This window comes from Sminthopsis crassicaudata, chromosome 4, assembly GCF_048593235.1.
Source record: "Sminthopsis crassicaudata isolate SCR6 chromosome 4, ASM4859323v1, whole genome shotgun sequence".
NCBI lineage: Eukaryota > Metazoa > Chordata > Mammalia > Dasyuromorphia > Dasyuridae > Sminthopsis > Sminthopsis crassicaudata.
The window spans coordinates 460,063,799-460,085,804 of NC_133620.1; the positions used below are offsets into that span (position 1 = coordinate 460,063,799).

General features: G+C 42.5%; 1 protein-coding gene across 6 annotated transcripts in view; it reads right to left on the reverse strand.

Moving 5' to 3' along the window:
* AUTS2 (activator of transcription and developmental regulator AUTS2) overlaps positions 1–22,006 on the reverse strand; it is a 1,090,636-nt gene that overhangs the window by 320,755 nt on the left and 747,875 nt on the right. For all 6 annotated transcript variants that reach the window (XM_074263989.1, XM_074263992.1, XM_074263990.1 and 3 more), the window contains one exon: positions 20,880–20,909. In XM_074263989.1, the coding sequence (XP_074120090.1) occupies positions 20,880–20,909 (30 nt within the window). The remainder of the gene's footprint in view (positions 1–20,879; positions 20,910–22,006) is intronic.

Here is a 22,006-nt window from a genome sequence, read left to right on the forward strand (position 1 = left end):
GGTCACCAATGGTAGCTTTCCTAAGCCTCTTACTTCAGGGTTAATGTTTCCTGAGCTATTGAAGTTCCCGAGCTCGTGCATTTTGCAGAAGGGCAGGCCTGGCTCATACCTAAAATGGACACTCTTTTCTCTGATCATTTAAGATTTCTCCTATTCCTCAAACATGTCCCAGAGTTCTGGGGGTTTATTCTTCTGGGAGAAAGGGGAAGAAACCACATTGGATCTGCAGCTCAATGAATAGTTATCTAATTCCAGTTTCCCTGACCATTCATTCATTCATTGGGGATCTTTAAGTTTAATGACTGGTATGTTATTGAAGGGAATCCTCTTAGATGTGGGTGTTAAACTACCTTTGGGGGTCTTTGCAACTCTAACATCCTGAGACTCATTATTGCTTTAGCAAGATTTATTAAGTTCCAGCCATTGAGCTGAACCTCAAAGACAAAAACAAAAGAAGCCTTGCCCTCAAGAGGCTTACATTCTGAAATTGATAAGCCTTAGGAACAGCTTGAGGGACTAGGAGGATGATTTACTAGGGATGGTTAGATGGGAGCAATCTTTCCATTTAAGGCTTCATGTTAATTCTAGTGACCTCTCTGTTAATTATTTCCTATCAATCTTGCTTTTAGCTTCTGTGACATATATTTGTTTGCACTTTGTTTATCTCCCTTATATTGTAAGCTCCCTCAGGGAAGGGACTGTCTTTTGCCACTTTTTGTATCTTTGGGCTTAGCAAAGAGCCCAGAATATAGCAGGCACTCAATAAATGTTTACTGATTGAAAAAAAAAAAAAAAGAGGCTTCCATTCTACCAGAAAGAAATAACATTCACCCAGACGGAAGGCCGGAGACTTCAAGCTCAAATGGACTTAAGACACATTGAATCCAACACTCATTTTATAAATAAGGAAACTGAGGCTAGAGTACATATTGGGGGGGAGAACTTGAATCCAAGTCTTTTCCCTTAAAAGTGTAACACTCCATCCACTGCTTCAAAGTCCAGGGAACTCAAAATCATCCAAGTCCCAGGATCAAACAAGACTAAATACTTTCCCAGTGGTGTGACAGAGACTGAAATGCAAATGAAAAAGGAAGGGGAAGGGAGAGAAGCTGTTGAGACGGAGCTTCCCATGCATTTAATTCTTTCCTCCTCACTGAGATCACTTCAACTAAGCCCAGGGACAGGGAGAGGGTCCGAACCAAGACAGAGATCCCCTGCTAGCCAAGCGTCCACTGGCGCTCGGCTCTGGAGACTTGATCCATGGCCATCCTTCCCTTTGGGGAAAGGAGAAGCCAGGGACAGAAAGCAATCCCCTGCCATCTTGTATTCTTGGTCCTGCTCTGACCAAGTGGAAGAAATGTCGCCTTGACAAAGGTTCCTAGGGGCCCGATACTGCTTAGCCTCGTATCAGTGGGATCTATGAATCTGGCTGCTCCTCTGGGGCGTTCCCGAGACGTCTGATTACCCAATGTGAGGTGGATCTTTCAAAGTCTCACATAATAGACTGATATAAAGGAATACATGGTGTCCAGATATCTAGCAATAAATGCCGTGAAAAAGGCAAGCTCACGCGGACATGGTAGAGCATCAAATGTGAAGATGGAGGGCCCGGGTTAAAATCTTGGTCTGTCAGGAATGAATGATCCTGAGTAAAATATTTTATCCCCTCATAATCCAGTTTTCTTTTTTGCAAAATGAGATAATCACTCAGGAGGGCGCCCCTTTAGTCACACAGGACAGAATGTGGAGCCGCGTTCAAACCCTGCTTCTACCACTTACTCCGGCCCTTCATCCCTCTGATCCTCAGTTTCCAAATCTGCATAGAACAAGCGGTCCTACAGAACACTTTAAGCACTACCCCAGCACGCCATGATCTCCAAAGTCTCAGTACAGTCGAAGGCTTTGATAACGTGGAACTACCCTATGGCTTTTGTATAGGCACAGGAGGGGGAATGGCCTTTTGAATGTGCCTTTAGCAAAATGGCCTTAGAAAAAATTTCTAGAAAAGGGAAGAGGCAGGGGCAGTTAGATAGCGCAGTGCATAGAGCACCGGCCCTGAAGTCAGGAGGGCCTGAGTTCAAATCCAGCCTCAGACACTTAACCCTTCCTGGCTGCATGACCCTGGGCAAGTCACTTAACCCCAACTGCCTCAGAAAGAAAAAAAGACAGAAAGAAAAGGGAAGAGGGAACCAGACTCCTTTCACTGCTTGGAACTCAAGCTAGGGTCAAAGAATTAAGCACTGACCCCTTCTGAAGAGAAGAGACCCTAAAAACTGTCCCAAGGCCCTAATTTTATAGATGAGGAAATGGAGGTCCTGTGAGGTACCTGCCCAAGGTCAGAACATGAGGACCTTTCCCCTTATCCACTACTGGAAAAGCAACTTCCTGTGAAGAAAAAAAAGAAAAACAGAAGCAGCAATTTCCTCTCCTAACAAAGTCCCATCTTTTGACAGAAACCTCCGAATGGGGAGAAAAACCTTGAATTTTGACAGTGTAATAGACAGGAGAGTCAGCTTAAGAAAAGATTCCATCTCTCCTCTCCAGGAGGATGGGGTCACGGAGCGGGGTATTCTTTCTACTTGAGAGACCGTACTAAAAATCTCCGAAATGGAGCAGGGAAAAACCCTTTGGTGCGCCGTCTTAATATGTAATAGAGGTTGCAGTTTCAAGGAGGCTTATCATTTCTTCTGACATCCTGACAGAAATGTATAATATAGAAGTTTAGCACTGTGGGCAGGTGAAATTATACCAGGCAGGAGAAATCATTTCAATGTGAATTGAAGCATTACTGGGGCCCACTCTAGCTCGGCCTTGACAGTGCTCGCTTCCCCCTTGCCCACGGCCTCCAGCAGAAGAGAGGTACTTCAGTGAAGGGCCTGGGGAGGACGGGGAGCGCACTCGAGAGCCCACTCTCTACAGCTAACAGCTCTCGAAGGCGGCGAATTCTGGATGCTGCTCAGGCCTCTCCCTTCTGCCTTTTCCAGGCTCCTTCTCTGCGGTTACCTGCGGGCGGGGGAGAGCATCCCAACAACAGAGCCCGGACTGGGCTCTCCGGCTTCCACCGGGACGTGATGGGCACAGCTGAGCGGCTAAGGGAAAGGGGCAAAAACCGGGAGGAAACACGGGAACAAGAGCCCGGGATTTGTTTCTTTCTTTTTTTTGGGGGGGGTACATATTGCTATTTTTTAAATCTAAGTCTTCATGTGAGAGAGGGATTAAGCTGGATCTGTTCCTTGCAAGGCAGGACTGTTTAAATTCTTTTTATCCTTAGCATATACTTAGCTATAACACCTGGCCCATGGCCGGTAGCATGTATATGTGTGTGTGTGTGTATATACATACACACATAGATGCATATATATTTGGTTAATTAGATGATATATATATATATATATATTATATATAAATAAAATATCAATCTAACAATCTATCTTCCAACCAATCAAATACATTTATTTATATATCAAATATATATCTACAAATAATTTATAGACACTATATATATTTATTTACATGTATTTATAATATATTCATATTTGTATGTGTATATATATATATATATATATATATATATATATATATATATATATATATATAATCGATTACATAAAAGATAGATTGATTTAGGTTCCATGAAAAGGGGAAAAAAAACTTTCCTAACAATTACCTCGTTCCTTGGTAATTCCTAACAATTCACATTATTTTTCAAGAACTCAGTTTCTCACTTTGTAGAAAGAGCGGGCTGGAGCAGATGGCTCCTTTTAAGGATCCTTACCACCGGAAATCTTTGAGCTACAAAGAGCAGCCTCGGTGAGATTCTCCACACTGAAAGGAGACTAGAGGACCACTTCGGAGAAGATGTTGTAGAAAGGATTCTTAGCGATGGGAGGTGTCAAATTAGACAGCACTAAGATGCTAAGATGCCCTGTTCCTTGTAATTTTTGAAATCCCTCAAAACAAAATTAAATTAGGTTTTATTTTTCTTTGTATGCTTGATGTTTAGGATAGTGCTTGGCGCAGAATAAGTTTCAATAAATGGTTATTCACTGATTGACGGGTTGAGTGGAGAAGACCACTAAGTTCTAGCCTCCTTTGATGAGACAAAGACAAAAATGGAAGTCCTCCTTCTTGAGAAGCTGACATTTAATGCCCAGTATAGTTCTTGTAAGTTTTTAAGCACTGGGCTGACTGATTCTATCAGTAGGATTTTAGCAGATTTCATGGTACACTTAGCTGTTTCAGATGAGCCACCCATGGCCTCCATATATAACATTTCTCTGCTGATCAGAGGACCTCATTCTCGGGTACCACTGGATTTTGGAGGTGATGATAATTTCTACCCCCACAGCGTTTTTGTTATCGAGAGATTTCACTTTGTCTGGCTCTTCCTGACCCCATGTGGGGTTTTCTCGGTAAAGATTCTGCAGTGGTTTGCCATGTCCTTCTCTAGCTTACCTGACAGATGAGGAAACTGAGGCAGACAGGGTGAAGGGACTTGCCCAGGGTGACATGACTAGTGAGGCTAGATTTGAATTCAGGTTCTCCCGATTCCAGCACCGTGCTCTATCCACTTACCGACTTATACATAAGGACACGCTTTATACCCCCCGAAAAAACAGATGGAGGGAGACGAGGGCACGCCGTCAGTGAGGAAATGGCAGCATGAAAGGAAACGGGCCGAGCTTCCACTCCGGTCCGGCCCTGAGGGGCAGAGCTCCTGCCGGCTGAGGGTTTAGGGCCCTTTTTCAGTCGCTTCTCTGGGAAAGGCGCTCCCTGTTTGGTTCAGAAGTGAGGCTGCCGGCATCATTTAATGCTTTACAATAAGTGGGCATTAATTAATGCCAAATTACAATAGAATTCCTCCCGAATTACATATGACACCCACATTAATAGCAAGCCAGATCATTCTGATTAATGTTACCACGGTGAGAACAGCCAGAATGTATAATGATCTGGAGAGGCTTTGGGCCAAATGCTACTTAGTAAAGGGCTCCCTTTAAGGGAAAAAAAAATTAAAAAGGAGAAAAGCTTTGAAGAGTAATTGATAATTTAAGTAACTATTTGGCTACAAGCTGGGAAAGCTGTGCTTGACGGCAGTGGAGGGAAGTCTGAGAACCGGAGACACTGGAGTAAAAAAGAGCCCTGGTTTGGCATCCAGGAGTCCTGGGTTCAAATTCTGCTTCTGATGTTTATTAACTTTATTATTACTACCCTTTCTATGAAATGAGAGAAGGTGGACTAGATGCTCTCTGAGGGCCCAAATCTATAAAAATTGCTATCTCTGAATCAATGGCTCAGTAAATATTTAGAAACAGACTGAATTTTATAGAACACACCAACAAAACAACATGGTGATTACATTATTCATGGCTTTTACCAAAGCCAATAGGAAAATGCACTTTGATCCTAAGAGAAGTTTTTTCATTCGTTTATAAACATTTGCCAAGTACCCCAGGGCAGCCGGGATGGAGCACTCTAGGCAAGTTATCTAATCCTGTTTGCCTCAGTTTACTTATCTGTCAAATGGGCTGGAAAAGGAAATGACAAACTTTGTCAAGAAAACTCCAAATGAAGCCAGGAGGAGCTGGATGTGACTGAAAAAAAAAATGACTGGATAACAAAACTAAGTACCTCAATGTTCGAGATACTGAGATTTCCTTAACTAGATATTGGAGAGTTACAAGATTTCGGAGCTTACCTCATTTGCTCACTCATTTGTTTCCTCATTCATTCATTCATTCTCAGAAGCCCTGGATGGGTTAATGGTCTAAGCTCTCTCCAGAGATTTAGCAGAAAACATGAAATTAGAATTCCAATTCCCAGCCTAGAGATGACATCACTGAGCTTCCACCCTAAGGGATAGGATTTCAGGAGGTATTATGGTCTATGGGAAGAACCAGGGGGCCGGCTGTAAATTAGGCTCTTTGGGAGGAATGCAATTCCTTCAGGCCAGTGGGTGCTATTTAGCATCCTGGAGGAGTAATTTACTAATTGGTGCCTGGGTGGCTTGGCGGAGTACTAAGCCTCCCCCTGTGCCTACCTTAGAGCACCCTGGGAGTAACTTTCCCAGCCATTATGGTTAAACTACTGAAAAAAATATTAACTGATTCCAGGTTTAGAGTCTGATTTGAGGACATGTAGGGAAGCCCATTTTATGCTAAATAATAAAGCAAAATGGAACGTTGGGTGGCTTTAGTTTGGAGAGGTCAAACACCTGAGCCCAAATCCTGCCTCTGACAGTAGCTAAGAGACTGTGGGCAAGTCATATAGCCTTGCGACCCCTTAGGAATCAAGGTTCAGAGGAACTCAGGTAAAATAGCTTGTCCAACTTTAATCGGCTTCTGAGGGTTTATTATCTATGATGTCTGCTGAGTGGAAGGGTTCCTATTCAACAGAATTCTGTTAGAGAACAATTAAAAGTTCAATTTGATCAGAACAGCCTTGGAAGATAAGTAACTCAAGAGTCATTCTCCCCATTTTACAGATTAGCAAAGGTGAGGTTCCGGATCAAGAAGTTGTTTAAGCCCATGTAGACAGCCAGGGTCAGAATCTGGATCTGAACCCAAATCCTATGATCCCAAGGCTCTTTCCACTGCCATAACAGCTGTCTAAAAGCCCACAATTCCTCTCAAGTGTTAGTAATAACAATAATAATACTGTCTCGTGCAGTGAGGATGATAGAAACAAGCAGTGAGGGCATATAAAAGCCCACTCACCGAAGGTCACGGCCACTCAGTGAGACAATAGTGGGGCAGTGAGAAGAACACTGGTTCTGGGATCTGAGATGGGCCTCAGTTTTCCCATCTGTAAAATGAGAAGACCAGAACATGTGTACATGTCTAGACCCACAATCCAATAATCTTAAAAAAGTCATCTATTCTCTGGAGAGCGGCTTCCCCATCTGTAAAATGATGAACAGATGGCCTATGAGGCTCTGAGCTAATAAAATTATTTACTTTCTCTGGAACTCAGTTTCCCCATCTGAAAAATGAGGATTAGATAGCCTTTGAGGTCCATTTCAGGTAATCCTTTGGCTTTATGTCAGACAATCAATAACTCCCCCCCCAAAAAATATAGAAAACATCTTTTTCTGTAAGGGCAAATTTCTTTTGATGTGCCATTTTTAAAAATTATTTTTATTTTTTAGTGGTGTTAAATGCTTAGTTTTAAACCGTCTCCCTCACGTCCTTCCCATCCCACACTAGAGAAGGTGGTCATTACACACCCAAAGGCCTGTGTGACCCAACTGTGCCCACTTCCAACGCTCAGTTCCCTCTCTGGCTAGTACTTTTGTAGTTGGTTTGAATATTTATAATACTCAGACTCAGACTAGCTCCGCCCCTCGCAGTTATTCTCCAAACAATATTGCTGTTACTCCACAGTAAGATTCCTGGTCCTGCTCATTTCACTCCTCACAACCGTGTGCAAATCTTTCCACGTTTTCCCAAAACCAATCACACATCACCGCTTGCTCAGCCATTCCCCAACTGACGGCCCCCTCAAGTTCCATGTTACTTACTAGGCAAAGAGAGGTAAATGCAGCCCCTCTCCTCCAGAAGCTTTCGTTTTAGTGATGAAGCCATTGCACATAGCTATGCCCACACGCAATGTAAATGGTGTCGCAAGTGAGAAGCAATCACTGGAGCTGAGAAGAAAAACTATGTCCTGAGGTTTTGCACCGTTTTTGGTCCTGGTTCCCTCCACAAGTACGGTTCTGAATATTATGAGGCTTGTTGTGAAGTAATGTTTTTAAATATTGAAAGAAATGCTAAATTTCAGGTAAATGCAGATGCCATTTCCCTCCTGAATTCTAAACATGAATCCAAGATGAAGGCCAGGATGCCTGAAATCCCTAAGAATTCCACTGAATTGTGAGCATCCTCCCTCATCCTCCACCTGCCTAGACATTATTTTAAATATTTTAATTTCTGTTATTCGTGTCCATGCCATCTTTTCCCAGGGGAACGTAAGCTCCTAAAGAGCAGGGTCAGTTTGTACATTTTGTCTCTGTTTCCAGTGTCTATACACATAGTAGGTGCTTAACGCACATTTCTCCTATTGAATTTGCGAAGAAATGGGCTTCATTTGCCTAGTTTTTAGGAATGGTTTGGAAGACCAAAGAAATGATGAGAAGCATCTGAGATGAAAAGAAATCCTGTATAGAAAGAATTCCTTGGAAAAATAAGGTATTTTTTAAGAAAGGGAATAATCTTTCTGGCTATTTAGCTACTGGATAAATCCTGAAGTTACTAGATGGTGGTTGTTGTTTTTGTGGTTATGGTGGTGGGGGTCCATCTTGAAAGAGAGAGCAGAGGAAAAAACTAAAGTATCTAATGCCTGGCCCCCAGACTCCCTCTGGGGAAGGCATTATTTAAAATTATTGCTGCATTCTAAACAGACCAACTCAGGAGGATAATTACTTTTCAATGATTGGATCGATACTTTTGTTCTTTTCCTTTACTCTCTGAATTACTGAATCTAAGGCCAAAGGAGAAATTATGTCAGTCCCTCTGGACCTGATGCAATCAAGGTCTAAAAATCAAGGGTGTGTGTGTGTGTGTGTGTGTGTGTGTGTGTGTGTGTGTGTGTGTGTGTGTGTGTGTGTGTGTGTGTGTGTAAAATGGTTGTGAACTTTAGGAGGTGGAAATCAACATTCTTAACTCAACAACTTCATTTTATATTTTAGACAGGAAAAAAAAAGACCCTCTAGTTTTCTTTCAAATGCTCTAACCACTTCAGAAAGCAATATGGAATGATCCTAAAAATCTAAAATGCCTATACCCTGTGAACATTAATATCACAGCATAGTATGTTTACCTTTTGTTGTTGTTGTTTGCTTGTTTTGTTGTTCTTTTTTATTTGTTTGTTTGCTTGCTTTTTTCTTTCTCATTTTCTCCCTTTTAATCTGATCTTTCTTGCTAAGCATGATAAATATGGGAATATGTTTAGAAAAACTGCACATGTTTAACTTCTGTTGGATTATTTACTACCTAGAGGAGGAAGGAGGGAGAAAATTTGGAACACAAGGTTTTGCAAGGATGGATGTTAAAAATTATCTTTGCATTGCAAAGATATTAAAAAACAAAAAGTTAAATTGAGTGCTAGAAAAAAAAAAAGTGATTCTTCATTAATTTAAATCCGGAAAAACTGAAATTTAGGACCCTACCTTGGGTCCTCTGGATCTTCCATTGGTTGCAAGTTGGGAGATAAGTATAACTCTGTTCATCTTAAAATCCATTTTTCTTTGATATAATAATGAAAATAGACAATATGGTACAGGGGGAAGGGCAGTAACTCTAGAATCCAGGGACTTGGGTTCAAAATCTGCTTCTGATCCTTTCTGTACCTTTGTGACCTGCCGCCCAAGGACCGCAAGCTTCAGGGAAGAAAGCTGGGCTCTAGAGCAGAATAATAATTGCTCCCCAGCTAGTAAGGAAGGTGCAGAGAAATCTGTCGGCGCCCACTGCTCCCCCTCCTCCCTGGCAGGCTGGCTGGGGACATCACTCCACTGCAGCAGCTCTTCCAAGCCCCTGGCCCAGGCTGGTGCCCTTTCTCCATCCTCGTCCTCCCCTACCTCCCTGTGCTTTCTCTGATGGGCTCCAGGGCCCATGGGGCTCGGTCCCCACGGGGCTCGGTCCCCACAGAGGCAGGGATCCGGGGAGTGCCCACCTGGGAGTCCTCCAACTGCCTCTGGAAGGGGTCTCCTGGAGGGCGGGAGGAGAGGGGGGATCTCCACAGCCCCGCCCCGCACCGCCCCCTCGGTGCAAGGCAAGGCAGTCAGGACCTTGGAGGTATTCATCAGTCCAGCCGCCTTCAGCATAAACTGGAGCCAGGGAACTTGGCGGAGAAGCTAGTAAAATTTTAATGCACTCTGTAGTGCGGTCATGTCATACTCGGTTATGGCAAATAATCCCAGATGCCTGCAGAGGTAAAATGGAGTTGTAATATGCTTGCCTCCTAACCCGAGCTGACAGCAATGATATACGACTACCATTAGTGGAAAATATCACTTCAACTAACCCATGATCCAGCTCCGCTCAGGGTCATATTATCCATGAGGAACAAATTACAATCCCAAAGTAAATACAAATTTTCTACACGAAATGGGTACCAAAAAGGAAGGGGGCGACGGTGCAGGCCCAGACAGCTCGGCTGAGTGACACAGATGATAAAGGACGGGACAAATCATTGGCTGATGGAGCGAGGTGCCGTAATCAGCCCAGCCGGCACACGCTTCCAGACGATAAACACTCTGCTCTCCCCTTGGTGGCAAAGACGTAATCTTTTACATGGACACGAGCAACTCGGATGGGTGGTGACTGCCTCGACCTCCGGGGGGGGGGGAGAAAAGGGGGTCACTGAGGATGGGGCCCCCATCCGGCCAATCCACTAAGCTCGGCTTTCAGTGACCACGGAGCTACAGCTCGGGGGCTGGGGGGGCACCTCGTCCGAGCCCCTCACTTCATAAACTCAGACCCCAAGGCAGAAGGGTGAGCCGCTCAAGATCAGACAGCGCCTATGGAAGCCGACCCCACTGCCTGCCGGGGCTCGGATGGATGGTTTCCAAGGCCCCCTTCAGCCTCGGACCCGTCCCAGAGGCCGGTGATCTCTAATGTACACATGACTGGGTGCACACACCTGGGGTGGAGATCAGGCTAGGGGCCCCTTTCTTAAGCAACAAGCACTCATTATGCACCAGCTGCATGCTAATCCCTAATAATACAGAGGAAACATTAAGCAATGCCTGGCCTCCAAGAGATTATATTCTAAAAGGGAGCCGTGAATAGCTAGAAAAATGTGTGAGGAGAGTGTGTGCTGACCCCTGGAAAGGATCAGCAAAGTTGGCCCACCCAGTAGGGGTCCCCACCCAGTAGGGGGTCTTCCTGACCAGGAAATGCTCTGGAAGGGTCTACAGTTTTCAAGGTGACATCTCTGTGGTGGTAAACCCCCCCCCACACACACACACTCATGCACACACACACACACACACAACATACACACACACACACATTCTGGAAGAAGAGGTTTAAGAATGGATCTCAAACAGGCCTGGATACAGGGGCTGTCAGCAAGATGTAACTGGTTTTGTGGAGGAGCCCAGGGTGGTAAAACAGCAGATCTGGCTCTTTGATTTACTAGTTGTTGGGCTCAGGCTCCAAATGATCAATTAAGAAGCATGAACCACTCCATGGGCCAATGAGTGTGTGTAAGTATTGGGCCTCCATGACAGAAACTGCGCCTGTCCTCCAGAAACTTTTATTCTACCAGGGAAAGCCTGCTTAGGACTGTTAATAGTCCAAAATGAGGCTTTATTAACAGAAAAAAAATAAAGAGTAATTTACTGTGGAAAGACCACTGTGGCTGGTTCAAATTCGCAGGGACCCTACTTCACCTGTCACATGGGTCTAACAGGGGCCTGCTCCGTGCACCCCTCTCTCCGCTGGGCGGGCATGTAAGCACTCAGAAGTCCAAACTCTTCTGGAAAAGGGCAGGGGCAAGGGCAAGGACGTGTCGTCTTCATTCCCCCCAAGAAAGGGCCGCTGGACAGAGGCGAGATTAGAGTTCTCTTAATGGGACCCGACACGGGCCTTCACTGGCGTAGAGAATTCTCAGCAGGATTCCCTCCAAGGCCAGAGCCTAAATCTGGGCCTCTCCAGCCATCTAGGTCCAGAAAGTTAGAGTATATGATATGTGGTACATATGGTATAGAGCACATTTAGAAAGGTATGGTATATAGCATATAGTACCTACATCTAATCTAGATATCTAGACAGAGGATATAATCTATGTAGATTATATACTTCATATGGAGAGTATGTATCTAGACAGATATAGTCCATAACATGTAGTCCATATGGTCTAATACAGTATAGATTAGTATAATAGTATATATTATATATATCAGTATAATATATATTATATATAGTCTAGAAATCTAGATATGGTATATAGCACATGTAGTAAATTGTACTATATAGTAGTATATAGTACAAATAATATATGTATTATTTAGATAGATTTAGTATGATAAATAATACATATAGGATGTAGTATATCTGGATAGATATAGTACACAGGACATAATGGATATAGTATACCTAAAAAGATATATATAATTTATATTACATATAGTATATAATTAATTCATATAGCATATTATGTAAAGTGTATAATTTATAATATATATAATATAGTATATATAGCATAGATGCAGTATATAATATATAGTATATAATTAATAATATGTATAGTATAGTATGTATATTGCACATGGCCGAGCTCCAAACCGTTCTCCCGACACTTGCTAGCTGAGGGAGCCTGGGTCTCCTCTCCACTTTGGGCCTCCATTTCCTCATCTTCAGAACCAGAGGCTGGACTAGATGGCTTCTAAGGTCCCTTTTAGCTCAAGATCTAGGATTTTATGAGCTCAGTTCCAATCTAAGTCCTGCTGTTTGGCCCAATCATTTCCTTCCCCCTCCCACTCTGTGTTTCAGTTGACTCACCATTTTTTTTTTTCAGATTACAAAGGTTTGGGATCTTATTTTATGTGAAAATAGCTTCACGTATTCAAGCAGATACAATGCAGAGTCATAAATGAATATGTAATAATAAGGGGAAAGACTCGGTCCCTAGTAGAACTCACAATTAACCAGGAGGAAGAAGCCATTAAAGGGAAGACGCCAGGAGGTGAGAGTACCCCATGGTGGGTTGGCCCTAAAAAGGAATTAGCAAAGATCTACAGTATCATCAATTTTTGAAAGAAGATTTGGACTGCATGACCTCCATTTAAAAACTATGACCTTATGGGACTTGCAGAGAATACCTTGACACAGTAAGTTGTTCTAAGGAGAGAACCTGTGACGTTTGAGAAGATGAGGTGATCCAATGCAACCCAGCATGCCTTTTTTTTTTTTTTTTTTACTGAACTATTATATGCAAATTATTTTATAGGGTATATACATACATACACACACACACATATATATAGGGTATATATATATACACATACATACACATATATAGGTATACACACATATATAGGGTATATATATATATATATATATATATATATATATATATATATATATATATATATATATATATATATATATATATATATATATATATATATATATATATATATATATATATATGGTGTGTATGTATATATATACATATATAGAAAACCCCCAAAATAGCCTCCATCCCAAGGAGCTTTTATCTAAACTTATCTATAAATAATTTACAGATTACCATATGCATGGTAATGACTGAGGAAGAAAAGAAATGTCTTAAGAGCATGAGACAAAGAATAAGGTCATTTGGACTAGAGAAGAGGAATATCAATCACAGAAGTGTCAAAAGAGCTAAGGGTCCAGAATTCACCATTATTGTATTTCTATTACAAACTAACTCCTCAAAATAAAATAAGACAAAAACCCAAACCAAAAACCCAAACTTGGTGCTTCTGGGTGCCCAGGATATCTCATAAAGCTAACAGGTTCCCTTCCTTCCTTATCGTCACGAGCACTACTGCTCCAGGAGTGATACCAAGAGTGAAAATTGGACACTTTCTTTAATTAGGTAGGAAGCAATCAATGTTGCTCCAGAACGGGAGGAACATGGAATCCAGAAAAAGGATGAGTTAAAGTCGAAAGAGAGAGCACGAGTTACCCAGAGTAAATAACAAAAGGATGTGAATTGGGTAAGAAGTCATTAGTTGTCTGCTTTGTGAAAGGCACTGGGGCTAATCAAAAATAGAACTAGGTTCTCCTAATATCATACAAAGGGTTTATTCCATAACTATGACAGAGGATAATTAAAGGATCATGGAATTTTGGAGGGGGTCCCTTGTCCTAACCTACTCATTTTAGAGAAGATGAAATTAATTTAGAAGAGGTTTCGGAGGAAGATCCCTGGATGGAGGATTTCTGGTGTTCCTACCACGTCTAGATTCACCATCCTGTGAGTTACAGAGAATTCAGGTGACGGGGCTAAGGTCACTTAGCTTGACTGTGACAAATTTGAAATTAAAACCCGGCTCTTCCAACAGTCCCATCTGACAGCTTCTGCTAAGCCACCTACAAATCATAGAGAAGTTCCCTGATTCCTTGTCTTCCTGTAACCGATCCACTGCAGGTCCCATCAGTTCATCAATAAAACTAAAATCAGAAATGTCTTGTTCTTAATGATTATATGAACCCTCTGGATTGTGCTGTTCCATTCAATTTAGAATCTAGTAAAAACTTGAACCTCTGTAGCCTTCCTTGTCAGTAATGCCTTTCAGACACCCAGGGACAGAGGTAGAGAACAGATACCTTGTACGATACACTTAGAGGATTTGGGGACCAGCCTGGAGTCTGGCTCTGAATAGTTATTAAAGAAAGCTATACATAATGAGATCTAGGATTTGAAGTAATTATGCATGAGGAATTTAATCCTAGGGAAGAATTAAAAGGGATTTTGTTTGGATAAGTGGTAATTAAGCCAACTGGAAATATGCTGTTCTAAGAATGACCAGAATTGGAAGAACAACAAAATGTCATCCTGACCCAGACACCGTCTTGGAGGAATAAGAGGTCTTCTGGATGACCACTATGGAAACCAGAATTCATTGAAGAGCCAGAAAGATCCCCAACTGAAAACTAAGTCCTGAGGGAAGGAAAATTTCCAGTAGAACAAGACATAGACAAAGCCTGAAAAAGATGGTAAACCGAGAGGAAGGTAGGTCTACACAGATGGCTGAAATACAAGGGTCTCTTTCAGTAAGGAGGTCCCAGAGGGATGCGTGTGAGGTAAAGCTGTCCAGTGCATGCATCCATGTCCAAGGGGGTCTGAACAATCGGCTGGGTCCCTTCATGAGATAAAGGAAACGCAAGGAAGAAAACTCCGATTTGAGATCATTCTATATCGATATATCTGGGGCCTTCTTTCTCTGTCATCTGTATTTCAGTATTTCCAGTATGAAAAGAGAGTTTGAGAAAGGACCTTGGAAGTTGTTATGTCCAATTCTCCTGGTTCATAGATGAGGAAACTGAGACTTAGACGAATTAAGTGATTTGATTCAGCTTGTGCAGATAGTGAAGGGGGAATCCTTCTCAAGTAACATTCTTCATAATGATGAAGACTGTGGAAAGAACATTGACAGTAGACCCAGAGGTCCCACGTTCAAATCCTCCCACTAAGATCTATGTGACTTTGGGTAAGTCACTTAATCTGAGTCTTACTTTCCTCATCTGTGCAATGGGGTAGTTGGTCCAGATGGCCACTGAGGTCTCTTGCAGCTTCAATTCTATGAGCTAGCAAGTGACAAAGCAAGGACTGAAACCCAGGGCCTTTGATTCTAAATGCAGGGCTTTGTCCATCTGAATGCACTATTAGGTTATTAAGGGATGAATCTTTACTTTTCTCCTGAACCTTTTACCTCCACATTGGAAAATTATAACAAATGTAATTGGGTCAAAGTCATTAGCAAGAGAAATAACCTATTTCCAACCAAACTCGGGATCGAGAGTTAACAATTGTGACCCTTTGCTGGGTTCTAGAACCTGTATATGTCCCACAGTCATTTGGAACACTTCCAAATTAAAAGAAAAAGACAAATTTGGAGTCTGTGCCTCAATGAAAGCCGCTACACGCCCAACTTCCAGGTTTCCATCTTGATGATTCTAGAGTCACTCATTGGCCATATGCAGACTGGGATCAGGGTAGGGTCTATTCCCTTGTTTCATTTTCTAGCTGAAAAAAGAAAAAAAATGGAAATGGGACAGGCCACTTAAGCTCTTTGGGTCTCAGTTTCCTAGTCTGTCAGATGAAGTGCTTGGATTCTATGGCCTCTAAGAGCCCTTGGGGCTCTGTATCTTCCACACTATTTATACACCTTCCCACGCTTGGAGAAATAAACACATTTTCAAGCCTGTTTCTCAAGCAGTCAAAATTCCAGCAGTACTAGACATTCAATGGAAAGTGAATATTTCTCTCTGACAAATTCTCCTATCTGTAAGGTTGAATAAGGGTGTAATTCAATTTATCACCACCTAATCCTTTTGGGACAGTATAGTTGTTGGCTTTGGCCTCTACCCAGCCGAAAGACTGATAGGAGAGAGTTGATAGGCAGATGGGAGTTTTAAGAAAGCACTTTATAAGGTGACTTTCAAAAGAGTAAAAATGTTTATTCCAGTGGATACAAGGGAAAAGATAGCTTTGCAGGTCATTGCCTGCGTCTCTACTTCTGGAAAACACATCCTTCAAATGCTGGCTATATTATCTGCAGACTCCGGCGTTTACCAGAGAAAAGGAAGCAAAAGAAAGGTGAGATTTGTCACCCAATATGTATCAGGTTCTATGGCGGTGGTTGTTTTTCCTGCTCACAAAATTCTTTGCTGGCAGGATTCCGAACACGTTGAACATTGAGGCTGGCAAAAAATATGGAAGGCTACTGAGATCTGCACATGCTCAGTTTCCTGTTGGTAAGAGCAGCCATTTTTAGCTGAAATCTTTGCAAATTCAAGATCTTGTGTGTTTTGAAGCTAATGAGCACACGTGAAAAATGATCTTCACCTATTTTGTAACTGCTCTATTTATCACGTTGTGCAAGCTGGATTTGCAAAATTGACAGCCAACAGAATTATGGAATGATATAACACCCCAAATTTGACAACATGTCTAGTGAAACCTATTGTACCCCCTTTGAGAGCTACTGATTTACACAATGAATTTAAGGTAACATAAACACACAAAATGGCGCACGAATCCACACATCAGAATTCTAGCCCGAAACTGTGACGGCACCTTGGTTTAGTAAGATGGGGCTACTCCTGCCAGTGGAAATGGTGGAGGCGGGAACCAGCAGATGCAGAACAGATCTGTGTTGCGAAAAGTGCCATGTTTACATGTTGCTTGAGTTTTCCCTAAAGTTGGGAAGAGCTGGGCCATCCGACAATCTAGATCTTATGAGTTAATGTGATGGAGTGGGATTCCACCTTGGGAAAAGTGTGAATCGCTGCCTGCTTCCAGGCAGCTGGAGGTACTTGTAACACTCTCTCGGTAATTTCTCACCCTGTTTTTTTTTTTTTTTTTTTTTTTTTTAATGCAGCAACAGATTTGTATTGGGAAGAAAAGAATGAGTGGGTGAAGGGACCAGATCTCAGAGTCTGGTCTTGGTTTTCAAAGCCTTCTAAGATTAACAGGTATTTTTTAAAAAGCTCAAGGATGGCTTACATTTCATGCCCAATATGGAATAAGGCCCTTGTACATGGACATAACAGGAAAAAGAGGGAGAGAAAGGGCCTTTTTGTGGCTCTGATCATCTCTTAAATAATATTTCTTTTTCCTTAGAGCTGGGAGGGCTCTTTAGGCATGGAATCCAAGTCCCTCATTTTACAAATGAGGAAACTGAGGTACAGAGAATGCCTCAAATGTCTTACCAAGGTTCATTCATGGGCCAAATATGTGAAATCAGACTTGACTGCATACAAAGCTAATTTTCTATTATATCATTTTCAGATGCCTCAAAAATAAATTTCTTTATCTTCTCTCCAAGGGATGATCTGCCTCCAAAAGTGGCAGTGAATTCAGCTGTTTCCCCCCCCCTCCCCAAGAACAGAAGAAAGTATTTCCCTGTGATATCAACAGATTTTCAAAGAAGAAATGTGATTAAATGCTTAATTATGGTGATTTAGGAGCCTGGGCTGTCTGCCTTTCCTTGGGATAACTAGATAACAGTCTCTTTCCTTGGATGCTGGGTCTTCCCAATTACTCTTTGACTCTTTATCCATTGCTCCCATCTATTGCTACTTCTCAGAAAGATCTCCTCACTCATCTGGCATGAAAGTTGAAATCAATGTGCTAGCTAGGAGGCAAGGATAAAACAGACATTTCCTTTGGTGTCCTATCAAAGTTAGGAGCCTGCCTTTTCCATAAGAAGAATGTTGCCCGCACTTAGCTCTTTTCAGTCTCGTTGCCGGTCTCTGCCTCCATTAATTAGTAAGGGTATCATTTTATAAATTACAGCTTGCTATCGGCGAAGAGTATGATTTATCTCAATTCAATCAGCTGTGTGGAGGACAGGACCCTAATTTTAGAGCAGAAGCCCAGGGGAGCCTCACAGGGTAAAGAACGACGGGTCTTCCAGGAAAGGATCCCAACGGGTCTCCAAGGAGACCGCCATTTTTGCCTTTGTGATCACCCTTGTTGGGAGTCACCAGAGGGATCCTGAGACACTGAGGCATCTTTTCAATTATTACTATTTCCAATACTTATGAAAACCCTCCAAATGTCAAGTCCAAGAGGCCCCTGTTAGTGTTCAGGGCTTGGGGGCAAGGAAGGGTGTTGTTGCAAGAGCGATATACTCATGGCTGGCTTGGGAGAGACACTGCTAACCCGGTCCTGATGCTAGGAGAAAGAGGGCAGAACTTGGCTATGAATCCAAGGCCACGGCATCCTGGGAAGAGAATTCTGACAGTCTGCACGATAACGGGGCCAAACAGACAGAAGCACAATTAAAGAGCTCTGCTGGCTAAGGAAGCGAAAGCTCAGGAGAAACACCTTGCAGAAGGACAGGTAGAGCCCAAGCAAGTGCCAGCCTTGGTGGCAACTTCCAATTATGAGAGGAAGAGACTGGAGGGGCTTCTGCCATCCAGAGAAAAAACATCCACATGGCAGAGGGCAAAGATAATTGGAGAGGGATGGGGAATTACAACATGGTATCTAAGCCAAGATGATCTTTGTTTTCCCCTTCTTCCAAAAAAAAAGGATCCATTCCCTTTCTTTCCTGCCCATCCTCTTTTCCCATTTCTGAAACTACCTCTATCTATCAAGTAATGGAGTCTCTCTCCATTGATGGCAGACTAAAAAATCCACTCAGAATTACCCATCAGCCTCTCCCGGCCCGTACATCGCTGTTGTTAAATCAAGCATTTTGGGAGGGAAGGAAGTACAGACATGCAGGGTCTACCTCGCTTCCTCAGAAGATGTGTTCTCTCTAAAATGTATTTTTCAGAATCAGAGCAGAGATTCACAAAAGACAGACAAAATGGAGCTCATTTTCCCTCCCCTCACCTAGGAGAGAAGACGGAGAGTGGGGACAGCAGAGCTGGCTTCCAGCTTGGTAGAAAGACCCCGGCTAAGGTGAAATTCTGGAGAGGAGGCCCCCAGGGACAATCCTCACCCCAGGGGAACTTCCTCCCACACTACGATAAAGGGAACTGTCCCAGGGAGTCTGTGGGCCAGGGGGTGTCCCCGGGGCAGAAGGACAGCCTTCCATCCCCAGAGCCGTTGGCACCCAAGGAAGGCAGCTCTTGCATCCTTCGGACATCCTCCTGAGAGGATGTGAGGATCCCAGTGTCTGAGGAAGGAAGCGCCGGCTTGTCAGTTAAACAAAGGAATAATACACGGCCTCCTTTAGAGTGTGTACTTTACCTGTCATCCAACAGCCCATTATCATGTCACGGCACAGTGCACCCTTCCATAGGTCACTTTGTTTAAAATGACATGGATAATGCATATGTCAGCAAGCTGACAGTCCTGGCCGTCCTTCAGAGATAAAAACCTCAAGGCGAGAGCCGGTTCTTATCTGGGGGACACGCTTTGGTCTATCATCTTAGTCAGGCAGAACATGATTTCTCCTGAGAACACTTTTTTCATTTCCTGATTTTAAGGAAATCAAATAAGCACCATTTGTCTTCATCTGAATATGCTTGACCTGCTCAAATGATGATGTCTCGCATTTTATAACAGGCTACATATGCTGAATTCAAATTAACGGCAGCTAAGAACCAAGGCCTTCAGATCTCTCTTCCAGGCTGGCAGCCGAGAGGGAGGGGAGGCTCCCAGCTTCAGGAGCCCCAGCGCACGCGGAGAAAGAACTCCCCTCCCCAAATGATAACCCCAAGAGTCTCCTGTGGCAGTAGCCCCTACTGACTAAGGGCCCTCTCCAGAGAAAGGGCAGCAGAGTTGGGCTTGGGGCAGGCCCTGTCACCAGATGGTCAACAGTTAGAGAAACCATGGTTCTGAGGAGTTTCTTTTCATTACATGGGAGAAGCAATAAATTACAGTCAATCTTACCAATAAGTTTGAGAGAGCAGGAGAAAACGAGTAAGAACGATCAATAACCAAACAAAGAACTTAAGGTTGCCGGATATTGAACATATCTCACTTTACCAGGTAGTTGTTGATCCTTGTCTGGGAGATCTGAAAACAGGCTCCCCTCCTTGGTCCACTTTGGGCTGGGTAAGCGAAGGTCGGGAGGTCATGAGCCCCCAAATCCAGTGCATACCTGATGAAGAAACTTCCCTCTTTCCCTTCCACCACCCAATAGTGGATCCCCCAAATTCAATTTAAAAACAAATTTTAAATATTTTCTTTCAAGAAAACCATTGTGCATGGAAAAGCAAATAAAGTTAAGTACTGGCGTGCACGACAAGATCAAATCAAGTATGTTAACAGAAATGCTCAAATGACATTTATATTACCATAATGTGTACTGACAATTTCTACATCCCCATTATGGTACAGGGATGGAGGAGGCAAGTAGAAAACTACTATCTATACGTCTTATTTCACAATAACTTTCTGGGAACACAATTCTGCAACCATAAAGAAAGAGCCCATGGGCCAGGTGCAAGCAATATTAAAGTGGTCGTTTTCCATCCATCCTTAACTCATCCAACATGTAGGGATGGAAGCCCATGATATGGCTGACATGCATTATTTCAAGAAGAGAAAAGTACACTTGATAAAAACTTACATAAACTTCTAAGAGAAAGCATTCTCTTCAAAGGAAACACCAGGCAGGTATACAGTGATGTACGGATGTGTGTGTGTGTGTGTGGGGGGGTACAATGAATCCAACTGTACAGTGCAATTGATATAGGTCTTACCTTCTCCTCCTGGTCACTGTCACTGTCACACTGAAAAAGAAAGAAAAAAGAAGTTCAGTTAAAGGGAAATATTTTTTAGGTTGTTTCTGAAGGAAGAAAGTAATAACTGTGAAACCAATGGGGGAGGGGAGAGTCTTGCACTAACTGATGCATGGGGATGCTCGAAAAGACATTCTCCCACTGATCTGGCTGTCAGACGAACCTGTGACAAAAATCTCAGGGAGTGAATTAGTAGTTTTACATGCCATCAGTGCCACATAGCTCTTTCTGTGGACATTCCAACACATCTGGTGACAGACAGGAGGGACTGGAGGGCAGGAAAAATGACATTTCACTGGCCAGAACATAAATTTCTAGGGTACCATTGTTCAGTTACAGATGAAGGTGAGTTAAGAAAATTTATGGCGATCTAGGGATACCATCCTTTTTTCAATGAGAATTGAGAAATCACATCCACATCCACATCCAATCCATCCATCCGTCCAACACTAAACCTTCCTTAAGTGTCTAGTATGTGCCAGGTGCTGGCATACAAGGGAAAAATGTGAATGATGGCACTGTATAACCTGAGAATTTATATTTATATGTTTATATTTGTATAATCCCAGAATTTTGGAACAGGCCAAAGAGAATATGATTACAAGATATAGCATTTATACATTTATACAGTACTTAAAGGTTTACAAAACTTTCTTTTCTTCCTTCTTCCCTCCCTCCTGTTTTTTTTCTTTTCTTTCTTTCTTTTCTTTCTTTCTTTCTTTCTTTCTTTCTTTCTTTCTTTCTTTCTTTCTTTCTTTCTTTCTTTCTTTCTTTCTTTCTTTCTTTCTTTCTTTCTTTCTTTCTTTCTTTCTTTCTTTCTTTCTTTCTTTCTTTCTTTCTTTCTTTCTTTCTTTCTTTCTTTCTTTTCTTTCTTTCTTCTTTCTTTCTTTCTTTCTTTCTTTCTTTCTTTCTTTCTTTCTTTCTTTCTTTCTTTCTTCCTTCTTTCCTCCTTCCTTCCCTTTCTTTCTCTTTTTCTTTTCTTTTCTACCCTTCCTTCTCTCTCTCCTTCCTTCCTTCCTTCCTTTCTTGTCCCTCCCTCTCTCTTTCCTTCCTTCTTCCTTCCTTTCCTCCTTTCTTTTTTTCTTACT